The sequence below is a fragment of the Ischnura elegans genome, chromosome 2 (assembly GCF_921293095.1).
Source record: "Ischnura elegans chromosome 2, ioIscEleg1.1, whole genome shotgun sequence".
In the NCBI taxonomy this organism is placed as follows: domain Eukaryota; kingdom Metazoa; phylum Arthropoda; class Insecta; order Odonata; family Coenagrionidae; genus Ischnura; species Ischnura elegans.
In genome coordinates this window covers 87,445,017-87,470,253 of record NC_060247.1, presented here as the reverse complement: position 1 = coordinate 87,470,253, position 25,237 = coordinate 87,445,017, and the positions used below count along the sequence as shown (strand labels likewise).

The window sequence follows — 25,237 nt, the reverse complement described above, 5'->3', positions numbered from 1 at the left end:
TGTAGATTGGTGGAGAGATTAGCATTGTGGTGGAGAGGATAATGACTTCTTTGTGCTATTGAATACTATTTAAAAAAGCAACATTCCCACACTGGGTTGGAGGTCACCAGCTTCTTCAATGACCAAAACAAATCTCTGTCGGGTTTTCAAAACTATCCAAATGTTAAGAAAATGTTTATTAGATTTAGCATAAGCATATGCTCATCTTCACCAATGGGGAAAATGCTTGAAATTAGCTCATCACACTAGTAAGTCTTGTTATAATTTTCTACTAAATAATTTTCTCACGAGTCCTAATATATGTATTAGCCAAAACCTCATAGTATTCCACAAGCATCATTAAATGCTTATTAAAAGTTCTGAAGTATCGCTGGAAGTTACGTGACCTGAAATGCCTTCTGACGTCATCGCACGGTACACCATTCACTAAGGAATTATTGAAAGAGATCAAAGTAAACAATCACAGTCAAACTTATTAGAAGTTCTTCTGAGGATAAATTGACTTAAGAGGGATTTAAGAAGGCATAATGCAACAGTTTACCTTTGTTATTCTTCGTTAAAACTTGGATAAGAGGTGCTGTCGCGATGAGAGCCCGATGATGCCTCCAGGGAGAGAATAGGAATGGAAGGGTGGGGAATAGGGTCAAACCCATGCTGCCATGGGGACAACTGAGCCCACTACTAGTGAAACCAATACTTAATTTGCCAACGAAATTAGAAGATTTTTCTATAATGAGAAGAATCCATCAATCATTTGGTTGGATTGTATAAGTAGTCACTGTGTGAATGTGATATAGGGCTATTTCTAACTTCTTAGATCATGGTGCATAATCTCTTATCAATCATTTATCAATAGCAATATCAGGCTGCCAATAAGGATATACAATGTGCTCAGAGTACATGAAGTATTGAAAAGATTTTCAATTGAAATGGAAATTTCTCTCGGATGTCAGTGAGTGGTGGTAGTGAGTTGATCGAGTGGTAGTATTCAATTCATTAAGTTCAGCGAAAAAAAAATGTTGCTTTTGATTTAAAATAGTGATCACTGGCTGGCTACTGATGGAGAGCCTAATCTTTTGTAATTAACTTTCCCCATGGTGAATTGTACTTTCGTTTCCCTATGGCCAAGTTCGTACTTTGGTGAAAGAAAATATTGCATTTTTATGCTGTTAATAAGGGGACTCCATAAAGGAAGCACTATTCCGTCCCACAAAATTTCTGTTGCCACTTTGATCGCATTTTAATCGGTTTTCAAAAATGTCCGCAGGGTGGAAATGATGTGCAGTGCGATCCACTTTTTTCCAATATTTTGCAGTCAAGTGTTAGAATATGCGAGAAATAGCATTTAAAGGTGATGAATTTTATAGATCGCATTATTGTGAATATAAATTTTGGTTGACACCACAAATTATAGCTTATTTTCCCTTGAAATCAGATCCATCGCGCGGTGGCAGCGCATTTAGTGGCCAACATGAGAATCATCTATCCCTCTATTGTACTATTCCTGACCATTCTCTTCAAAGAACCCGCAGTGCTGATAAACAGCGCTCTCCTGATACTCCCAAGAGCACAAGTCTATCCAAATTCGAAAGCCCCGCGATGTGGTTCTGAGAGCATTCAACTGTCGAACCAGTCGTGTATCGAAATGATCGAATCGTGGCCATGATCGAACACTCATAACGATTATCGAAATCGATACGTATAATCGTATAATTGAACTCGATCGTACTTCGATACTTTGGTCAATCGGTCATATGACTTGTTAGAAGCAGTAGACATTGCAAAATGGGTTTCTACCGTATTGCTTTACTGTGTTGTTCATTTCTTGCACCATTTATTGTATCTGGAGAATATGTACCAGTGTTTCTGCTGGATTCAACGGAAAGTACCTCAACTGGCGCCGGTGTTCCAGCTTTATCTAAATTATCGGGTGATGTCTTTAGGGAACAACTGTTGAGGTTGATCGACAAAAGCGAAGGTTCGCGGCCGCCAGTGATTCTTGTCTTTGCGGAAGAAAGTCTGAGCGTGGAAGATTTCAGCTGGGCTAATATTGGAGACTATGGACTGTATCCTCGTTTGGTGAATATCACGAAGTCCTCTAATTCCGTATTCCTCCCCGCTGTTCATCAACCCTTAAGAGCTTTGGAAGGTCTGGTTGAAAGTGGGTTTAAATGGAAGAAATATACTCCTACGCAATTTCTTATGACTATAGCTACAGGAGGAGATAAATTAATACCAAAAATCACGCAAGATACCAAAGGTGTGGTTGTTTATGTGGATATGGAAGATGCAAATCCAAGCGAAGATCGACCAGATATGCTGAGGAGACATGATACATTCATTGTTGATGCATTCGAAAAATTGAAGAATGATCGAGATGTGGTAGTAATATATACGGCCAATCATTCTTCATGGTATGACACTGAGTCGGAGGATGTGGAATCTTCGTCGTTTGACTCGGAGAACGACGAATACGTTCGAGAAATTAGGTCCAGTTCTCGCCATTTACTGGCTGAACCTAACTTGAAAGCAGAGAACAAAACTTATGCCTTCTACAATGCAAACAACACAATTATTGTGTATTCGAAGTCTCACCCAGTCTATTACAATAAGAGTGGTGCCGACCCAATCAAGCTGGATGAAATTATCGACATTCCTCTGATTAGCAATCCTCCGAAAGATCCGCTGAAGCAGAGCATGCATATAAAGTTCAAGACTAGCCAGGTAAGTACTTCCATCTGTGTATACACTTCAAGTTGCCTAATTATGGAGGTAAATCTTGTGAGCAGTAATAATGGTAATTTGATCGTCACGCTGATGTTGTCTTATTCATTATAAACATCTCATTCGAAAACATACATTTGGAAATAGTGTTAATTTAGTTTCAAACCACATTTAGTAACTCACTATCAGTATAATATTAGAATAGCCACTAATATTGGGTTTTAGTAATTCAAGGAACCTTGTAGCTTAAGGTCATTTTTTTCTGTATTGCAGGGGCGTTTAATCCTTCGCTTTTATTTTGAGCAAAGTAAATGGAAGTATTGGAATCTTACATCAGTGGTGTCTGAATTTGGTGGCAATCTCGAACCTAACTACACGCTGATACCCAGCAAACATATTGAGGCTCCTGTTGGCTTTTCCTATCATTGTAGCCAAACTATCGACTTTGTTGGACCTGACGGAATCAGAGTTTCGTTTGATGGATTGCAGGTATAGCTATTGTGATTTTCTGTTATTATCATTTGCAAGAGTTCATCATTGTGTATGGAAACATCTTAATCGTGGGTTATTATCTCTTACAGTTGCAGTCTTTCCTCAAAGGTGATAAAGTTGCCTTTGGTGATGGTTATGACTGTGTGTATTTCTTTACTGCTGCCATATGGTCTGGGCTCTTTGTAACATTTCTACTAGGTCTCATATTGACATGGGGTCTTTCTATGATCATGAGCATCCGAACCATGGATAGGTTTGATGATCCGAAAGGGAAAACAATTACAATTGGAGCAGCTGAATAATGTTGGACAATATTTGCTTTTGATGAATGTTTGTAATGCTGTTACGCACGTAGAAATGTTATCCTGGGATTTTTTTCACTAACATATTGTTTGGAGTGTAGTTGGTAGCTATTGATGGTCCTACAGAGTGCCCTCGATTCCTGAGTTGGAAAGTATAACTCTAAAGTAATTCGTACTTGTAAATTTTTTGAAGGCTCCTCTGCATTTATTTTGTAGACTGATCAAATGTACATTCCATAAAGACGTGAGCCTTAACTTAATTGTTGTCGTCAGCTGTTTATGTAAATAGTTATTTATAAAAGTAAATTGTACAGTATCAACTTGTAAAAACATTCAGTATGGAGATGTGAAATATTGATTGATGTTGGAATTTCTTTTATTTTTGTTGGAATCAATTTTATGCATAGTTTAATTAGGACAGTATTACCGTTAACTACTTTCAACCTAAGTAAAGTGACTGCCTAATCTCTTTAAGTTTCTTTCAGAAAGTGAACTGATACATGATTGCAAATGGTAATGTTGGCTTGTATATCAATTTGTGAAGGCAGTGTATATTCCTAGAGCGTTAAAAATGTATCTTATAGATGTTGAGGTTTTGTCACTTCATTAGTTAGTGAATTATGAAAATACTCCAATTGGAGTTATTTATGTAGTAAGACATATTGATACACATGAGAAAGTGAGATGTGGAAGTGGTGCATGTTTCATTATTTCCTTACCCAATAATATTGCATCAATAGGGTACCATAAGTTAATTTGTAATTATTTTCCATTCGCGTCTGTGGTGAAAGTATTTTCTTAAGCCGGGGATGTCTAAGAAATTAAGATTGTTTCTTGATGATCAGCCTTGCATTCACCGAATTGTAATGTGCATTTACGAAAATACATACAAGAAATTTCTAATATGTGTACTATTACTTTTGTGTTAGTCATACCTTCTTAATATTTTAGTAATGGTGAATGTGACATTAAAGACGGCCTGCATTGTCCTTCAACAGTATGTAACTTCCGATTTATAGTGGGCTGTAACAAACCCAGTCTGTACAGAGAACTATTGAACGAGTACAATGTGAATTTAAAATTTTTGTGACTCTGTTGACAGGCTTATCCTGAAAGAATATTCTAACAGAGGTATCTATTTTTTCAAATCATCCCTTAATTCAATGATTTGGATATATTACTGAATGGAGTTGGAAATTACGTAATGCCACCTCCATGTATCATTTTTAAATTTGCTACTCATGTTCAACTTGTTCTGGTGTGTTCCTTAATCATACAAAGGTGAATGTTATCAACTTTCATGTAATAAATGTACAATGCATAAGTGTTAAAATTGTCAATTATTCATGCTAATTTATTATTTCAAATATCTCTGCATTTTATTGGATAGTCAGTGCTATTCAAAATCTCAATTTTGTAAATGTGCTGTGCTTGCAACTGAAAATCTTCGTCTCGCATTAACTGAAGAGTGTATTTGAAAATAGATTGTTGAGCTACAGTTGTTTTGTTCTTGGACATTCCACAGTATCTTTGTTACTTGCTATGGGTCTAATTGTTTACTATGAGTAAAGTAAAAATCACAGGCCTTAGTTGGTCATTTCACATAGCAGCTAGAAAATCAGGGACAGCCAGGAGAAGTAATTTGAGCCTAATGGCATCGCCCTCCAGTAGGATTGCAATTGGGAAATACCTTCTTCAAGAAGCCTGGTCTGCTCTGTCCTACCCATTTATCCTTGTATTCGAACCATCCCAAATTATTTGTTGTGGATGTTGCAATGCATAGCTGGCATTTGCCCCTGCCCAATCTTACCATAATCTTTTCTCTACCTCGCCAATACTACACATTTCCTCTCCTACATTAGAGTAATTAATAGGTGATGTGAAATATTAAATTCTGAGCCACTTAAGTCTTTAGGAAACTAAGATGCTTCATTCTCCTGTGTGAAATTTCTTGTTGAAATATGTGGTTGTGTGTATAGAAGCTTTTGAGTGTATCAGCCGATAGTGTTTGAGAAACGCATGTTATGAAATCATCTGCCCCAAGAGACTTTTTTTAAAATTATATAGAAATTTTTAGCAGTAATTATTTCGGGTGTGATGAATATTATGAGGGAAAATGAAATGCTACACCTGCGAGGGCCCTTCAAAGCAAATTCCATGCAACATTTATAAAAGCCAGTGGCATAGCAAGGGGGGGGGGTCTGGATCTCCCCACCAGAAAAGATATATTAAAATTATTACTTTCCTTCATCAAGTAAAACAAAATATTGAAAAATCATGAATTTATGGAAGATTTTGACAAATAGAGTTTTTTCGATTATGAAAAGGGTTGAAATTAGTTTTAAGCCCCCTATTTAGTACCCTGTTTTTCAAACATTTTCCCCCTTGGTTTTGTCACTAGGATAATAGCTTGGATGAGAAAAAGGTACTTAAATGACCCTTTAGAGAGCTGAATGTTTTATTTTTAAATGTTGTTATTTAATGTTATCAGGGATTGATGATAAGGATAGGGGGAATGTTGGAGAGAAAAGTTGCTGGAAGAAATGAGACAAAAAAAACTAATTTGAAGAAAATAGAGGTTATTGAAAAAAAAACAATTATCTGGTGTTACAGGGCCAACATTCTTTCTTTTATCTGATTTTTATGCATGTTAACAACACTTAAATCCACAGATTTTACCTTCAATGGGTTTTTTCTTGTGGTGGTGCAAAATCTCCAGAGTTCGTTGTGGTCACTTCATCAAGATGGAAGTCAGTCAACCATTAGGTGGTGATTTTGGGTTAGTGTTGAGATCAGATTCCGATTGCTTTTTAGTTAAAAAAATTTCCCTTCCTGACTCAGGGTTTCACTTTGCTGTTTCCTGTGGCCTCGGATATGGTCTAGTGAATTCTAATCCAACTGAGACCCATGAGTTTTGCGACAGCATATTTTGATCTGTGGAAGGCCCCAGTACATCTGTCACAGGATACTCACCATGGCTTAGGATCGCCATGAATAGTGGTAATAATTAATTTGAAAACGGCTGTATTTGGGATTGATTTCTCATGCTGGCATCTGGATGCAAAAGTGAGGTTGTGGATTTTCACTTTATTATTATGTACATATTACCTTATGGAATGCTGCTAAGTTGGAAATTAAAAGGGCATGGAATCTTTTAGTAAAATATTTTTAATCATATCAAAACTAATATTTTTTTAAAAGAAATGTATAAAAGAATTACAAAGGTAAACATGGATTAATTAAACAAAAACAAATTATTTTGATTATGTGGCACAAAGAATGACAAGACAGACATTCATACAAATCAAGCAAAGCCATTAGGTAGGTAGGGGAGGAGTGATGTCGCTCAAATTAGGCTCACGAATGATCTCGATCATGAGGCCAACAAAGAAAAGATTTAAATTACATTTCTGCATCGAACTTGTGGAGGGACCACACACTATTGATAATATTCCATTATTGTCAGCAATAGAGATGTTCTTGTCATGGATCCAAATTATTCCAATTGGTTTTCATTCCTTAGGTTGATTCCAATTAGTTGCCAACCTTCAGAATTTGTGTTAAAATATTTTCACTTTTTTCCCAAAAAAACATGAAAATTTTCACTCTGATGACTTTCTGCACAAGTTGAAACAAACCTCATTGGAACAAAAATTTTCAAACAGCAAGTTCAAATAAGTGTCAATAACATTCCCCCTGTAGTCATTACCAATCACCTTGCATATTTGTTCTCTGCAATAAGGTGATTTACAGCTTATCACCTTCCCTCCCAACCAGCTGCAACCAATTATGTACAACTCAAAATGCTACAAACATCTTAAACACTAAATACACAGGAGATTTGGTTAACTGTCAAGGGGAAAGTCAAAACAGATACATAATTAAAAGGAATAGATGGCCTCTTGGCTGCTAAGAAAATTATAATGGATTCATTTGTATTAGCTATTGTGAATTTTTACTTAAGTTTCTGTTCCAATCTTTATATTTTTTGTGCCCATTTCATGGGAAAACTATTTGTTTTAAATAAGGGAACGGTAGATTAGAGTGAAGAGAGAGAGAGAGTAGGGAAATGTTTGGAAGGGACTGGCTATGGAAGTATGTATGTAGTTGACAGATGAATCAATAAACAGTTAATCGAACGGTAGATCATCACAGTTCTACCGAATGCCCCATTCTCTACAAAAGAATCAAAAATTTTGCGTTCATAATAGTTTTCAGAATAGTGCAAGGCCATCTCAATATTTTTATCCATGTTTATACAGAGGACCATTGAAGTGAGCCACGAAAGGTGTTGCTGGGTAACCTCTATACTGTTACATGGCTGATGAGGTCTCATTTTTTTTATTGAGGCTTTATTATGATCCACCGTCATGGGCAGAGGTTTTGGGTGGTGGGGGCCGGGGGAGTACTCCCCCGGCCCCCACCACCCAAAAAGACGAAAGTCAGACATCTGACTTTCGTCCAAAAAATTAAGGACAAAACCTGTAAATTCAAGCATAATAAAAACATAAGTTTAAATAATTAAAACACATCATTTTCCAGGGGAAGGTCCCCTTAATTGGGGAGTAAACTAAGTAACTCCTAAACACCCAGCATGATTGCTGCCCCCCAATATAAAACTCTAAACTCTGCCCATGTCCACTGTCCACTGATGGTATAACTACTCAATGCAAAAAATAAGGTACTATCAGTCACAAAAGTTACCTCACGAATGGAGTGGCACCACCACATCTGCTTGTAGACACTTATGCACATATTTAATTTACTCTATTAGTGAATTTTATTCTAACGCCACGCCCAGAAAGATTTAAATTCTAATACCATAATGTCATGTGCTCTATAAATTGAGATTCCTACTGCCCACGGCTTAAGGAAAGGCAAGCCAAAAAATAAAACATGAGAAAATGCTATTTTAGTACCCCATACTTCGAGTGAATACACTGGCAGCTATGTTACAGTCGTAAGAACAAAATCTTATCAAAAACCCAAAGTGAAATCATAAAATGTAAGGAGTATTTTGGCAGCAAACAAATGGCTTTTTCTATGAGGTTTAGTAGATTAGTTCACAAAATTACACGAGCTTACTATGACACATATCGCACAGAATTATGTTAAATTTCTGTTGTTGCAACAAGACCATGGAATAATATGCCATAAAAGGCGAAGCTGAATTTCCATCAATAGCGATTGTGGCACCACTCCATTTGTTAGGAAACATTCATCCATGATGCAATGATAATGGAGTCAAGCATTTACTAAATATGTCAACATTTAGTGGAACATGGAAGTACATATATAGCATCACAATATTCATGTAGCATTTGTCAACTGCATAGCCTCAAAAAATATGGACCACAATCACCTAAAACTTATCACATAAGCAATATCTGAGGGATTGAATGGAATGGAATTCAAATCATAATTGTTGAAATTAAAAAAGGATAAATTTAACTATGTAAATATAAACATAATAAACTTAACAGTGACTAGTTTTGCAAATGTTTGACATCTTCTAGAATGAGAAAAATGGGAATGCTAGCAATTTTTTTTCATTTCACTATTAGGCAAATTCATTATGTGACAAAAAAGATTATGCCGTTCATCTTGACATCTACTGTATGTTTCATAAAATAAATTTACATATGTATTATGAAAGGGAAAGTAAAAAAAGATCAGACATGGAAGACCACAGAGAATTACAAATGTACATTAAATAGGCTTTGCCAAAACAAAGGTAAAATTGTGAGAATATAGTGATCACATATGAGAGACTAGATCTCTTCTATGAGATTACCTTAAAAAGGAACAATCAATGACTATATATTACATGAAGACCTCATCTTTTAAGATCTTCATACATACATTAGTATTTGTATAGTTCATAACAATATCACATTTTCATAGCCATATGTACTGCTATTATACTGGTGTACAGCTACAACATACATACCAAATTTAAATAATAGGTAAATACTACCTAATCACATACAGTATCTGTTAATCCAATGATTTGCAAAAACACCATTGCAAAGGGTGGGACTAACAATGTTTTGGACTTCAGCACATTAGGCATTAGAGGAGGTAAGGTGCCATCCTCATTCAGTTCCAAACGTCTTCCATTGAGCAAAGTGTATCTGCAAAATAATTCAGAATTATTAATGCATTAACTGCATTTAAAATAAAAATATGAGGATACAGAACATAGACAGAGATACACCATAGCCTATTTTTTTCATTTTAAGACAACTAATCATGCAATTGTAACCATAAGTAACTTTCAGGGCAGAATAAAAATGTCTGAAATAAGCAGTGGGCAAAATAAATTTTCCATTTATGCGCTTCACTCTTTACATCAATGTCACTGTATACTACAATAGATTAGTCATAGTGTTCCTCTGTTGCTACATATCATGTATGTTAAGCATACACGCCACTTTGTCATTTGTAAGGTTTATTTTCCGAACATTCCATACAAAAACCGAATTCTGCTGGGCAAGCCTACACTTCCACCTAAAATCCCTCGAATAGCTAAATATGTACCACCCATCATTTCCTATTCTTGAGAATGGATTTTAATATATGTAAGGATACCACATTTGAAAACAATAGCACAGGGTAATACAATCACTATATTCTTCCTATCCATATTTAGTTCTCAGTCATGGGCAAGGGCCTAGCGTCTTTGATGAACCAGTTCCCACAAAATCAAATTTAAGCAATATTGGCCAAAGACTATGGCTTGATGGGTTACCATTCATACCTTAACCATGGTGCTCTTGTCTCCTGTCTGCATATAGTAGGCTGGGTAACCAAGGGCTTGGCACCGTGGTCTAGGAAAAGTCTATATGTCAGGGCACCTGTCGAAGGCCCCACCAACGATGCAATTAATATGGCTCTCATTGTATGCCTCTCCCAAATTAAGCACATGATATTTCACTGACATGGTATGCACCACATTTAATTATTACAAAGATAATCATTCCATTTGCAAGTGCAACTTCCACCAACAATGTTATTGATGAGAAGAAAATCAATTAGTTTTTTTCACTCTGAGCCCTCACTTGCATAAGATATCTATGTCTTTCATCTGATTTCAGGGCATAACTTTTATAGCTTACGGTGGACTTAGAGAAGGCATTTGACAATGTGGATTGGTGCACAATGCTTAGTATCCTACAAGAAATAGGAGTTCTCTACAGTAACAGAAGAATCATCCACAGTTTATACAAAATCAAGTAGCGGTGATAAAATCAGGGCCCAGCAGTGAAGAAGCAAGAATGAGGAAAGGCGTGAAACAGAGTGGCGGATACAGGGCACAGGGGTGCACGCTCCCCCTTTGAGGGACCACCCGTATTGCCAAACATTACCAGAACCACAATTGTAACTTTTTTTACATCATAAGATGGCATTGTCTTAAATATGTGTATAATCACTTTAATTAAAAATTTCTGAAGCTCTGCAAGTGATTTGATTGTTTTTTACTACGATAAAAGTAAAGGTAAATCAAGATATCCCCCCCCCCTAGAGTTTTCTCTGTATCCGCTACTGGTGATACAAGGCTGTGCTTTGTAACCTGTAATTTTCAACGTTTAAATCAAGAAAGCAATTAATGAAGTCAATGAAAAGGCTTCAGGAGTAAATATCCATGGAGAAAAAATTAGCATCCTAAGATTTGCCCATGACATAGCCGTCATAAAAGAAACAGAAGGATTTGAAAAATATTATGGTAAATATGGGTAGGGTAATGGGTAAATATCAACTTTTTTTCATCACTTATTTTTATTCATCAAGAAACAAGTGTAAAATTGCAATCTTAGTAATCTTAAATACTAGTCCAGTCTCAACTGATATTAAATAAAATAATTTAACTAGGTAATTGTTTCTTTTATAAATCCAACTCAATGAAGCATAGATTAATATATTTACACTGAAAATACGAATAAAACCATCTCATAGGAGGGAGGGGGTTGAGCCAAATCTCACAATATCTCACCGAGGGGGGGTTGGGGTTCAAATATAACAAAAATTACCTCATGTGATTAATAGACTTGTTATTAATTTGTTAATTATTCTTATAATATAGGATCTGGGGATACTCAACACCACCACCCAAACCAAAAATGTTGGGAAAATTTCTTTCCCATCAAGAACCATTTTGAAAATTTCTGATCATATACACCATAGAAACATGCTGAGTAAATGCATGACACATCTAGCCAATGGCCACTCACCGAGACTGAAGACCTTCTTCTGCCGTCAATGTGTATACATTCATGCTTTTGACAAGTTCTAAATCATGCCCCAAAGAAATTGTCACAGCTTGGGATCCAATATTATATCCAAATAATGTAATAGCCCCTCTATTTGGGGAAGCTTTTATCTGGGGAGCACAGTGAGCATAGAATCTTAGTCTGCCATCTTCATGAATGTGGCTCTGCTTTGCATGTCTCAAGTATACACCGAGAACTTTTGGACCCACCAATTTTTTATGAAGGACACTAAGCCAAAAATCCTATAAATAGAAAATATTAAAAGCATGTAACCAAAATACATTATAAAAATCCAACCTGAAATAATAATATCAATGCAGTACAATACACAAAATCACGGGAGCTCGTAGAGAAAAATTGTAGTCATGAGGAAACCACCATATTAGGCAACGGATATTAATACACAGTAAAATGCAGTTATACAGATCACACGTACAGTTGAGGACCTCAAATCTGGATTCCAGAAACCCGGAAAACCAGAAATCCGGAACGTTTGAAAATTCCTCTGGGTAGTGTTTCAACTTGCCACCTCGTGGCACCACACTCCGAGCCTTGTTCTGGGACAAGTAGACAGTGAGCACACACTATGACCATACGTTAACACCTAGACAGAGACACGTAGGGATCTCAAATATCAAGCACAATAGCCTGAATGCATTTATAAATTAATTAATTAACAAAATATACCATGAAAACCAGAAATCCAGAAACCCTTTGGTCCCAAGCTTTCCAGATTTGACGTCCTCAACTGTATAACAAAATACAATCACTAATGAGTTGACCTCTTGGTCTCTTGAATCATGCCATGGTGACAAATGTAAATTCAGGGTTCCCACTCTACCTGAACAATGAAATTCACGGCTTTTTCCAGGTTTTCACGGTTATTTTCCAGGTTTTCACGGTTATTTTTCAGGTTTTCACGGTTTTTTTCCAGGTTTTCACGGTCTCAATTTCACTATATTCACGGTACGTTAATAAACCAACAATAAGAAAATCACTGGCCGTATATCAACAGAAAATTAACGTACGCGACAAACGCCGTGAATGTTAGCGCCGCAATGAAAAGTAATATTTGTTATGACGTGATCTATCGTTTGCAAAATTCAGGGCCGACTAAAGGACCAGCCCAACCGCGCTCTTGCCTGGACGCCGAATACCCTTCGAACCTTCTTCCGTCCGGACACCCGAGGTCCTTTTTTGATTCCTCGCCGAGAGACAGTTTTTTGCGCACGTTGTTATTACTGCACATTAACCGAATTTCCCCCACCCCAATCTTTCTTATTTAACGGAAAATATTTTATGAAAATTGTTTATAGAACATAATAAATCAAAAAACAATTTCATACACCGTATTAGCACAAATCTAAGACGAACACGATTCTATAAGTACCCTCCTTTTTTGGAACTCCACTAGGGGAAAAATTTTTTTTCCTAATAACGATACGATTATAAAATGAATGCGGAAAAACGATCAATGCTTTATTTTTTTTGTAGGTTGCCTATGTCCCAGGAAACGCAGGATTTTGGCGAGTGATTAAGATATTCATTAAAGGTTTCAAATAATATTTTAGATAATAACAGGAATAGTAGTACTTTATCAAAACACATAGGTCATATTGTTGATTCGACCCAAATCTCTTTCAAAATTCTGAAGGAAAACGCCACCTCACTAAAAAAATGTTTGCTCTCCACGCGGCATTTACACTGCTATTATGGATTTCAGTCTGATGTAAAAATTCTTATCCATCAAACACCATTTCCAGTACACGTATTCACGAGAGCAATGTGCATGTTGTGCCTAAAACAACCGCATTCGCCGGCGCAGTGACTGGTTGTGAGATGGATCACGAAGGCCAAAAATAGTCTATTACTTGAATTGTTCCTGTCTAATGAATATATTTTTAATTTATTTTGAGGTAGTGTGTAAAGCGTGAACAATGTTGCGTTAATCGTCAGTGGCACGCCCACCTGGATCTTCGCCTTCATATCTCTATTTGTTTTCTCCAGTTAGCTCACTCTACCCCCACCCCTACCGTCATGTGCTAGCGGACAACCCAAGGCGCTCTGCAATATTCACGCGCATCTAGCCCGGATTCTTTTCTTCATGTTCAAGTATTTCCAGTCCGTCTCTCTGTCCGTCCGTCCGTCAGTTCTCAATAGTTTCTTCGGAGGGGCCATGGTCCGAAGACGAATAAAATTAAACTAGTGAAAATGAAACCTGACTTTATTAAACCCACATGGAAAACACTCGGTGGTTCGAAGTCCAGCCACCCTGGAAAGTTGGGAACCACTCGTACGAGGTGAAGTTGGGGACTGATGCTATCGCGTACGGAGGTACGCAGAGCATACTGCAGAGGGCGAAGCGTGACCATATATGACTGCGCCATGAAATTTTTTACCCTAAAGATACCCATTCTTTTCTAACTATCGTAGCGCCAGATGAGCAGATGAATTTGGATTGTTAGTAGGGAGAAACCAAAATCCTGAGAAGATATCCCTTCGTCAGTAACTCTGACAAGTGAGACTTATAGTATAGCTCGTAAATTGATAACTGATAACAACCTGATATCATGTTTTCGGAACAAAATGCAGAATTAACTGCCGAGAAGCTCAGCTACAAGGATATCGCGTATCGCCAAAAATCGCCATCGTATTTTTTCATCTATTTCCTTGCTTAAAATACGTCGTGTTTGGTCTCGTTTTTTTAATTACGTGCAAATTACTAACATTTCAATCTAATAAAAGCGTAATAGCAATTGCTGAATATCATTGTTAGATACCTTTTGGGCTAATAGGTGACACATGCGGCAGTTGACCTCCAGGAACTGGAAACCTTGAAGGAGTTAGGCTGAAAAAGGTCAGTAGGTGAGAAGAGGGGGGAGCGCGAAACACGTTTCTATTGTTCTCGCGTAACTCGATATTTTTTTCGAAGCTAAGGTCTTCGTAATACGACAAAATCCTGGATACGGCTTTGCTTGTGCTCCCCCACTCCCCAGAAAGAAATCATGGATCCGCCTCTGGTTAAAATTTAGGTAAATTGTAATCAATCACACAAATATTTTGTAATTTGATCAAGCTCTAACTTGAATGCAGCCAAACCCAGGGTAAAGCAGGCGATCTCGCGGACACGGCAGAAGTGCACCCGGCGATTGATTGGCACGCACGCTTTACCTGCTGCCTAAAATGGCAATAGTTTTTCACTTAAACACAAAATTAAATAAGCTTAATTACCTACAGTTCAGGTATTTTTGACGTTGATTTTTCGTTGTATAGCTAAATATATTAGGTGGCAAACTCAGGGATCCATAATTTTTTCCGACGAAAATTATGCAACCCGATTGATGTCGAGAATTTTGCATTCGATTGTAAGACGAGCCCTCTTATCTGCAGGAGTTAGGAGGAAAAAAAACCTTGTCTTAGATAGGTGCAACTAGGTAAATTATAATTCACTTGGTTTGAAATATATAAAGACATAATAAATACCTGCTGAAACATGTTATTTTCACTTTCACTTTACTTTATCACTCGTCAAATATTTCCACACAAACTTTCCGGTTGCGACGTAAAACTGGCAAGTCCCAGGTCGACGCATGCGAAAATCGTGTAATGCTGTGTTACCATAAGCGGAAAATCTTCTCCCGTTTTCAGGGGCTTAAAGGCCGCAACGCGCGAGGATTAGTAACGTTGCGCCGAAAGCTCGCTGTCGCCCGGTTCAAACGCAGGGAGCATCGTGTCCACAGCGCATAGCAGGTTGTCAAGGTTAGCGGTCTTCCAATCACAGGATTGAGGGTGTTGAATAAGCGTTCAAATTTTTCGACACAAAGGCCATCTAGATTTAGTTTCGGAAGTGGTCGCTGCAGCCAGTGGGAAGCCTAATTGGGTGGAAGGGGGACTAAACAGTGACCGAGGGAGGGGAAACCAAGGCAGTCGAGGAAAGTAAACAAGCTGATGAGAAGTGGTGTCATATTTCAGGAGGGGGGAGAGAAAAGGCCGGCGCAGGAGAAAAATGTTTTTTTTTCTTCAGGCAACATTCGTTCCCACGCTTTCCTGACCCATGCGACGATGCTCGCCACAATGAATAGAAGTGCGCTCACTACGAACGAAGTTGAAATTTTCTGGGAAGGTATTATTATCAAGATTGAGAGATTTTTAAGGTTTTAGGACGAAATTCACGGCTTTTTCCAGGTTTTTTCCCGGTAGACGAAATTCACGGCTAATTCACGGTTTTAAGGGTTTCACGGTTGAGTGGGAACCCTGAAATTATCACCCTTACAATGAATACAGATAATACCAAATTGTGCATTACTGTTTGGTCATGTTAGAACGTAGGTTTCCGCGGCGATGGTTTGATCTCTGCATTTCTTCAGGGTTTTCTTCCACATCAGCTTGTTTGTGGACAACAGTTTTGCTGGCTATTGCTGACGCTGGCAGGATAGCCAGCAAAACTGTTGTCCACAAACAAGCTGACGTGGAAGAAAACCCTGAAGAAATGCAGAGATTGTTTGGTCACTTGGATAACTATTTTTGTCACTTTTAGACATGATTTCCACAATTCCCACCATTTTCATTGCCTAACCACCTCTACCTTGTTATCAGACTTTACAATCAGCACATAGGTACCTAGTGCTGATCTGCATTCCCTTACCTGCGCAAGTGTTTGGTACAAAAGAGTATCTTCACAGTTTGATACCATTTACTCTTTGCTCACCGCTGACTCTATCATTTATCAGGGGTCTTTTGGATTCAAGACAGCAATCAATAAATAAACTGATGTTACAATTAATGCATGATACCCCTCTTCATAAAAAAATTTCACCCCCTAAGTGAACATGATTCTCAACATCCGAGCCTTATTTTGGAGTTTAACTTCATATGAAAATGATTTTTTATAAATAAAAACAGCTAGGCTTGGTTTGTAGCCAGATAAAGTAATAAATGAAATGGAACATAAAAAATAATGTAAAACTAAGATGTATACCACGGAAGGTTAAAAACAAAATGCATGCATACTTTTTCCATATTTCTGAAAAGAAATGTTCCTATGAAGTTTGCTAATATGGGCCTCTTGATTGTTGGTTCCATGAACTTTTTCATGACATCAGCCAACTGAAATGATATTAGCTCAGTCCCTACCTCGCCTCAACAAAACCTTGAAAAGTGGATACCAATCAGTGAAGTGTGTCAACCCATTTTGGTTCAAACTTAGCACGGTTTAAACTAGCTATGATATCACTCCTTTAATTGGTGGTTGCAAAAGGCTTCTCCCTTGATCATTTCGTAAGTCCACTTTATAAAGCCAGATGAGTTGAAATTGATAAAATAGATTAGTTACATATTACTATACGTTTTGCAGTCACGGAATTCCACCAAGTGTTGATAGAAACAACGTGTTCAATAAAATAAAAGCCCTTAAGTCAACAGCAAATCTTTGCAGAATTACCTCCATGTGCACACAAACAAACAGTTCTGATGACTTCACGCATGTCCCAAATTGATATTTGACAATTGGCCTGAATGACATGAACATTTTTGTAAGAATTATGATTTATACCAATGGCATTTACTTAAATTGCAAGAAATAAACTTTTATTAACAATCTTGTTTTTGACTCGTTACTCATTTCTTAAGACCTGTTGACACAGTATATTAACCCATATGAGTTAATGTATGAATGTGTGAATGAACACAAAAATTCTTTGTATAACCACCAAAATAGTGGGAATGCAGGTACAGAAAATAGAACTTGTTCTAATTTGGTTCATGCATTCGCACATGTTCTGTTCTGATCCACAAAAATCATTCATGCAAACCGACATTAACTCGTATGTGTTAATGTCTCATGTAAACAGGATTTTATACATTTTGCATTTCATATTGGAAGATTCCTGTGCTACATACATATGCACTGAGAACACATAAGAGAATTTCATTACTGCATGCTTAATCACCTCCACACCCCAAGAATGTCATCATCAATCTTAAAAGCCATTTTAAAATCACACAATAATCATGGTCTATCAAAATAAGCTTCTCTTTACCACATATGAACATATGTGTATTGGAGCCCATCCATGTGAAAGAACAAATATGGAACATATTTGTTAATTTTAGAGAAAAAGCATTTAGCTCTTACCGGATTAGGTTTTAGTTGTTTATCAATCAAAGCATAGTCTCCACCATAGATACATTGGCGAGCAACAACTTGGATTCCATTGACAGCAGCTGAGCCCAGTTTATCCATCCAAAGAAATCCACCCACAAAACGATCAGTGATGTTTGGTGTCCCTCCACCATATGCATCACTAGTTTCAGCTATGAATGAAAGCACACTTTTAGAAGCTGGGAAATTTTCAAGAAATTAGATTTGATAAAATGAGGCAAGTCCACATACATATATTAAAATCAAATTCATAGAAATACATTAAAGTGGACTTTGCTTTGTGGTGGGTTCATCTTACGATTGGTCTAGTATACTATCTGCACTAAATTCACACACACTTTTAAAATTTCAAATTCTGCCAATGTTAATTCCCCTCGCAAAATGTCATCAATTATGTAATTCAATGCCTTACTTATTAAAAAAATGCATTTTATAAAATAGCAATATTTACAAGTGTTAATGCCCTTTAAAAAAAATTCATCGTTTGGAAATATGTAATATGTACCAATTTAGTAGATAGTATAAAATGGAATGTTTTACAATCGTTTCCATGGAATGGATCAATATCATAAAGCAAGGGTCTACTTTACTGCCTTTACATTAGGGATTTAGGAAAGGAGATTGTCAATCAATTAATGTGCATGTGCCCCATGCCTGCAAGTGGCAGGCAGAATTTATGTAACAACAATTAATATGATATAATCTCTGTACTAGATTCAAACAAAAAAGATTATTCCAGACAATATTTGTAAACAAAAAACACATGGCTTCACCATCTAAGGGAAGCAATAGGGAAGAAAAATAAAAATCACATGCCACAATGTACAGGGTTTGTATAAAAAGTAACCGGACTGAGCTCAAAAACCATATTTATTGGCAAAATGTTTACACTTTTCCTCTAAAAATCTTCGAACTAGTCCCCATTGGAGTCGATAACTCTATGGTACCAGATTTTCCAGGGCTCGAACGCCCCCTTGAAGTCGACAACCTGTAAGGCACCTTGAGCCCTCGTTGTAGCTAGTTGAAGGGCTTCCAGAGTCCCGAACCGCTTCCCCTCCATAGCTTTCTTGATCTTGGGGAATAGGAAGAAGTTCGGTGGTGCCGTATCCAGGCTGTCAAAAACACCCAGTTCGGTTTGCAGGCAATCAAAAATAGGGTAGTTTCCTTCATCAAAGAAAACGAATGGCATTGATTGCGATTCGTTACCCACCATTAGTGTATTCATAATATACAAATTATTTGGTTTTTGAAATACCGGTTTAGATGAATGGCAAGGATCAAATTTTATCCGCATTTCCACGCCTAATGGCCGTTATACCACTCATTTCCACCCCATTTTACCGGAGAAAGTTTGCGGAAGTTTTCTTTTATTCATGGGTGGAGCAATCTATTCGAGTTTATGCTGAAGTGGATATGAATCTGCGAAATGGAGGGTGTCTGGATATTGTTGTGGTGTGAGTTTTGTTTCGATTTAGCCGGACAGATGGATTCATTTGTGAATGTGACCAGATTTAAATATGAGTTTTTACACAGGCATAATGGCTCGCGTCAAATGGAATTTCCTTATATACCACGGATGCAATTTTTGGTAATACGACCATCGTATGTAAAGTAATGATAAAATATAGCATCATATCTTATTAATAGGGTAGTTTCCTTCATCAAAGAAAATGAATGGCATTGATTGCGATTCGTTACCCACCATTAGGGTATTCATAATATACAAATTATTTGGTTTTAGAAATACCGGTTTAGACGAATGGCAATGGTCAATTTTTATCCTCATTTGAAAAAGGCAAGATTGGCACCCATGCGATGCCACCACTCATGATGTCACAGAGACCTTGTTTCTATACGAGTAGATAGGAGTTTTACATCGTCTGAGATTACCAATGCATGCATGAGACACAGAGCTCAGGGAAACATCTATTAATAATCACTTATTAAAACTGGCTAAGGTTGGAAAGTTTTCTTCGTTTGATAAGGTATTAATAATCCTTATTTAAGCCAAGCGCTACCAGCTAGCAGGGTACTCTGCTACCATCCTGCTCTGCTAGCATCCTGCGTCGTATCAGCGCTTAAAGCCTCGCCCTAAGGTCACCTCACTTGCAGCAGCAGGAACCAGAACGATGTCACACGGAGTTTTCCCGGCATTCATAATGAGCTGTCGCATTTTTGCGCGCTTGAAAATTTTCACTTTTCATTTAATCGCGAAAAATAGATATCGTCATTTAAAAATCTAAATACGTGAAATAAGTACTCCAGGAATGATAATCTTTGGATTAAGGCAATAAAAAAATAATAGGAAACCACCCTATTTCTGAAGCGACAGCAACACGACGCTCCTTTTGCTCATCCATCAGGTGTTTTGTCACCAGCTTCGCACAGATCTTCCTCGTGACCAGATCGTTCTTAACAATATCGTGAATGGTCATCTTATCAATTTTGACATCTTCTGCGTTTGATCGGATGCTCAGACGACGGTCAGAGTTCAACACATCACGCACTTTTTGAGCGTTTGGGTCCATGTGACTAGTTGATGGACGTTCGGCACGCTGTTCGTGGTGGACGTCATCGCAGCCCTCTCGGAAATTCTTGTGCTACTAGAAGACTTGAGTTCTGGATACAGCATTCTCACCGTAAGCCTCATTGATCATTTGAAGAGTATCCGTAGGCGTTTTCTTGAGTTTGACACAAAATTTGATGTTAACATGTTGCTCGATGGTACGCTCCATTTTCACTCCGACGAGGTCACTGAACACACACTGCGCTCTCGCACGATGCTAACCCTCCAAGCATCTGCAGGCAACTGACTCGGGCCCACTACCCTTCCCTCAATCCCCCACCATCACTATAGCAACAACAACCAGTTTGCGTATGCTTTACCTGGGCATCACGAGCTCAGTCCGGTTACTTTTTAAACAAACACTGTATCTTATCATTAATATTACCATGAACATTCTTAACAGCACATAAAGAATTATAGTAAAAATATAACTCTTATATGGATAATTGCTGTGATTTAGAAGTGCCTAAAAATAGAATATGCAAATTATACGCAACCATCACTTACTAATCCAAATCGGTAATCCTGGAGTCAAAAGAGTGACAAGAGACTTCACAAGTTGAGTTTGGGCGTAAAAAATTTTAAAATTGGATGGGTCCATGTAATCTTCAAGGGTAGAGTTTCTACCATCCAGATAGTAACTGCCAAGAAAAAAAAACAAATTCTAATCGTTCATCATCAGGAAATTTCACATATATATAAAAATATAAAATAAAAGCATGCAACACATGAGGAAAAATTGGCATGCATTAATACAGGAAATCTCGGTTTAAAAAATTGATAATAACAGCATTGAAATCAAAAAGTATAAGGTGTGATCAAAAAAAGACCAGACTGCTTTTATTCTTCGCAAACCGTACATGATCATCAAGACACATGTGACGACTAAAACTAGAGGTGTTGCGTTTGTTTACGGCAAGTTGTTACGTTGCAGTAGCAGTTAGTATCTTAGCCTGATCATCGCTGGGTGCAACGGCAGCAATGAAGGAGCTGGAGGAACAGCGTGTGTGCGTGGAATTTTATTTCAACCTGGGCAAAAGTGCTACGGAGATGCTTGAAATGATTCAGTAAGTCTTGGTTAATGAAGCAATGAGTAAATGTCACTGTTTTGAGTGGTACAGTCGTTTTAAATTGGACAGAACCTCAACAGATGAAGTTTTGCAAATGGGAAGGCCTTCCACATCTACAGACCCCAACCATGTCAAATTGATGAACTATTTAGTGTGGCAAAATCGCCGTTTAACCCTTTCACTGCTGTGGACGTACTTTTTCGTTGTCCCTGCCATGCGGTCAGCACTTTCGCCGAAGCACTCCGAAAGGTTGCTAATCCGGGACCCGGAATCCTCGACCAACTCAGCCATTCAGGACCGTCTCATCGACCCTACCAGGGGGGGGGGCCTACCTCCCAAAAAGTGACCGCTCTGACTGCAATTTGAAAATCAATCAATCAATCCGATCATCAAAAAATAATTACTTGCATTGCACTCCAGCCAAATAGGGAATCAAGTATGTCTTTGAACCGTGTTTCTGTGATGAAAAATAACGATTTTGTTAACTTTGCTAAATTGGCCATTTTCCGGTTGTCCACAGCCACGTTTTTAGCAAACATAACTAAATTGTTATTTTTCATCGCAGAAACACGGTTCAAAGACGTACTTGATTGTTTGATTGGCAGGAGTGCGATGAAAACAATCATTTTTCTACGACAGGATTGATTGATAGGTTTTCAAAATAAAGTCAGAGCGGCCACTTTTCAGGAGGTAGGGTCGAGGTAGGCTGGTAGGGTCGAGGAGACAGTCCTGCGTGGGTGAGCTCGTTGAGGATAGGGTCGCGGATTAGCGACCCTTCGGAGGGTGTACCACACCAATCCTAAAAGTACCTGCTCCATGGGCCCATGAAATTCATTTTAACCTTTTTGCCGCATGTGAGGAGTAGGTTTTCGGAGATTGAACAGCAGCGAAAGGGTTAATGTTCGGGAGGTAGCCAAAGAAGTGAACACTAGTTTTGGATCCTTTCAGACAATTTTGATAGATATTTAGGGCATGACACTTGTCGTCGCAAAAATTCGTCCCTCATGATGGTGTTTCCTCCACGATAACGTGCCAGCTCACATACTGATCGTGACAGAGTTTTTTGCCAAAACCAGAACTTCTGAGATCCCGCAGCCACCCCAATTTCTAGATGTGGTCTCATCAGACTTTCTTTTGTTTCCAAAATTATAATCAACCTTCAAATGGCACCGATTCAATGCTATTGCAGACTTAAAAACTAATTGTACGGTGGAACTGAACAGGATTCCTAAGGCAGCCAAGCCGGGTTCGAGAGCTGGAAGAAACATTGGCAAAGCTGTGCCGTCAGCCAAGGCATATACTTTGAGGGCAACAAGTTCGATTAAGCTGCATCCGTGGAAATAAACTAGTTGTTAAATCAGTCTGGTATTTTTTATATCACACCTTGTAACTAACTACAGCATTAGTACCCAGAAGTGGGTAATTAGCAACTATTTAATAATTATGCCCCAGAAAATAATTGAGGTTTACTGGTGCCAGCTGACAGCATCAATCACTCCATTTCCTAGTTTCCTGATTTCTTTTAAGAAATCCATTAAGTAGTCGATAGCATCCAGGCGTGGTACACGGGGCCGGGTAATATCAGGACCGACTAATTTCACATGACTCCCATAAACACTGTCAAGAATTCCACGCAATTCAGCAAAATCTTTAGCCAGTTGACGTCCAGGCACTGGCTTCCCAAAAACGTATTCAAATGAGTTGGGTTCTGGAATTACGAAGGAAAAATACATTCAAACATTATACTTGTGCCCAGAAATAAAAGTTCAGCAAAAAAAAATCTGCTAGGGGACGCTAAATAATGAAAAGTTCAGCCCATAATATCCTCCAACAAAATTAAACATATGTATAAATATTCATGGTGAAATAAAAACACAGTACTATTCCACAACCTTATATTTTTGCAGTCTACTAGTTTCAATGTTTACACCGTCATTATCAAGACTAACTGAGACGTGCTCTAGATGTGGTCTCATCAGACTTTCTTTTGTTTCCAACATTATAATCACCCAAGCTCAGTTAGTCTTGATAATGACGGTGTAAACGTTGAAACTAGTAGACTGCAAAAATATAAGGTTGTGGAATAGTACTGTGTTTTTATTTCACCATGAATATCTCATCGTTCCACCAAGTAACGCCTAAATCTGTTGATTTTATATGTATAAATAGTAAGAGTGCATAAACAGCACAGGAATGGTATAAAACATTACATATGTGCAATCAACCAATCAATAGCATGAAATGAAGAGCATTTAAACCTTTAGATCTCAAAACCTTTCTTTTAAAAACCATGGAAAATTGTTTTGCCCCCCTCCTGCAGGGACGTCCATGCGTCCATGGATGCAAACATCGCAAATGTCTTAATGGGGAATCAGGACTGCATTGAAACGATAGTTTTCAAAACATTTTCTTAGAACCCATGAAAAATGATACAGTATAAGACATGCTACGATGCTTCCTAGCATCGCGGTGTGCAATCGCGCACGGATCTGCTTCCTGGGCAACTTGTGTAAGATGCCCCAAGGAGCCTGACGGTGCAGTCTTAGAAGCATTTGTGCAAACCACATTTCTGAAGCCGTGATCTCGCCAGCCATGGATTCGCAGTTTTTGAAACTTAGGTATTATCCAGAGCATTAAGAATACAAGTGAAATCATGTTATCGCTGCTAAAAAGATCGCAGTTGGAAAAATGAAGCTGCTAATGAATCCGGAAAGCAATTTAAAATAACATAAAATGTGCGTAGATAATAATATAATAATTGATTTAAGAATATGATGAAAATCAAGAAATTAAATTGTAAGTTTGGATTATTAGTGTTTTCTGATTATTCGTGCCGCCTTTCTCCATCATTAGCCTGGATAATCGGGAGTATGATGTACAACAAATAGCAATTGCGTGCAAATCTGAAATATAAAGTATAATATGGTTCTATTGGAAAACTAATTACATCAACCAACTTCTACGGCTGGGTTTTCTCCCAGTTCAGGATCTTTGAGTAACACTTTCAAGATATCAAATAAAATCAATTCTAATAATTCATTTTATGAATAAACTACATTTAAAATTGCAACCAAATTGATTACCTGCTGCAGTGATCACCACATGCAGGTAGGTATATTTTTAAATATTTACCATTTCCCAGTTGCCAAGACAAAGACAGCTCATGATCCCGTGAATAATTAATCAGTTTTATGGCATTTGTTGGATCCCAGTGTTTACCATTTCTCAATAAAACGTTAACATCAAAAATTAAATCCAATCCTGCAGCTTGAGCAAATTTGTTTATCTTCAACCAATCAGTTCCTGTAATAAAATGTATAGTGAGTTTATACTTTTGCCAAATAATTCCTTTAAATAGGAAGATTTATCTCATGAATAATAAAATCACATCATACTCAATAAGCTTTCCAAAAAGTGAGTTTAATGCCATGTTTAAAAATGCCATCAAATGAAAATAAATGAGATAATCTGAAGAGACAAGAAAAGAGGATAATAATAAAGCTATTTGAGAACCCATCTGAGGGTTGGGGGAAGGAAGCTGACAGGAAAGTGAAAAATAACTGCTTTCCAGGGAGAAAACTACTTAGAAGAGTAATTATGAAAATATACTGATCCAAAAATGTACAGCAAAATAAAAAAAAATTGTAGTATGT

At 37.6% G+C, this 25,237-nt stretch overlaps 2 protein-coding genes across 6 annotated transcripts in view; one reads left to right on the top strand and one right to left on the bottom strand.

Moving 5' to 3' along the window:
• Window positions 1-1,734: 1,734 nt before the first annotated feature.
• On the top strand, window positions 1,735-4,851 carry LOC124154112. The gene is made up of 3 exons (XM_046527642.1): window positions 1,735-2,724; window positions 2,998-3,213; window positions 3,306-4,851. Exons 1-3 carry the CDS (start codon window positions 1,786-1,788, stop codon window positions 3,516-3,518), a joined length of 1,368 nt encoding a protein of 455 aa, XP_046383598.1. The 5' UTR covers window positions 1,735-1,785; the 3' UTR covers window positions 3,519-4,851.
• Window positions 4,852-6,668: 1,817 nt separating this feature from the next.
• Window positions 6,669-25,237, bottom strand: part of LOC124154110 (heparanase-like) — a 34,982-nt gene continuing 16,413 nt past the window's right edge. For 4 of the 5 annotated variants that reach the window (XM_046527638.1, XM_046527640.1, XM_046527641.1 and 1 more), the window contains 6 exons: window positions 24,717-24,887; window positions 23,055-23,292; window positions 21,022-21,155; window positions 17,922-18,100; window positions 11,750-12,030; window positions 6,669-9,652 (listed from right to left, as the gene is read on the bottom strand). In XM_046527638.1, coding sequence (XP_046383594.1) covers window positions 9,496-9,652; window positions 11,750-12,030; window positions 17,922-18,100; window positions 21,022-21,155; window positions 23,055-23,292; window positions 24,717-24,887 — 1,160 coding nt within the window. In that variant the 3' untranslated portion in view covers window positions 6,669-9,495. Of the gene's footprint in view, window positions 9,653-10,278; window positions 10,376-11,749; window positions 12,031-17,921; window positions 18,101-21,021; window positions 21,156-23,054; window positions 23,293-24,716; window positions 24,888-25,237 lie in introns of all 5 variants that reach the window. The other variant, XR_006863834.1, reaches the window with a different exon arrangement.

Coding starts and splice junctions, on each gene's coding strand:
- LOC124154112 (XM_046527642.1), top strand. CDS start 1,786: ATGGGTTTCTACCGTATTGCTTTACTGTGTTGTTCATTTCTTGCACCA. Junction 2,725..2,997: donor TAAAGTTCAAGACTAGCCAG/GTAAGTACTTCC, acceptor TCTGTATTGCAG/GGGCGTTTAATCCTTCGCTT. Junction 3,214..3,305: donor TTTCGTTTGATGGATTGCAG/GTATAGCTATTG, acceptor TATCTCTTACAG/TTGCAGTCTTTCCTCAAAGG.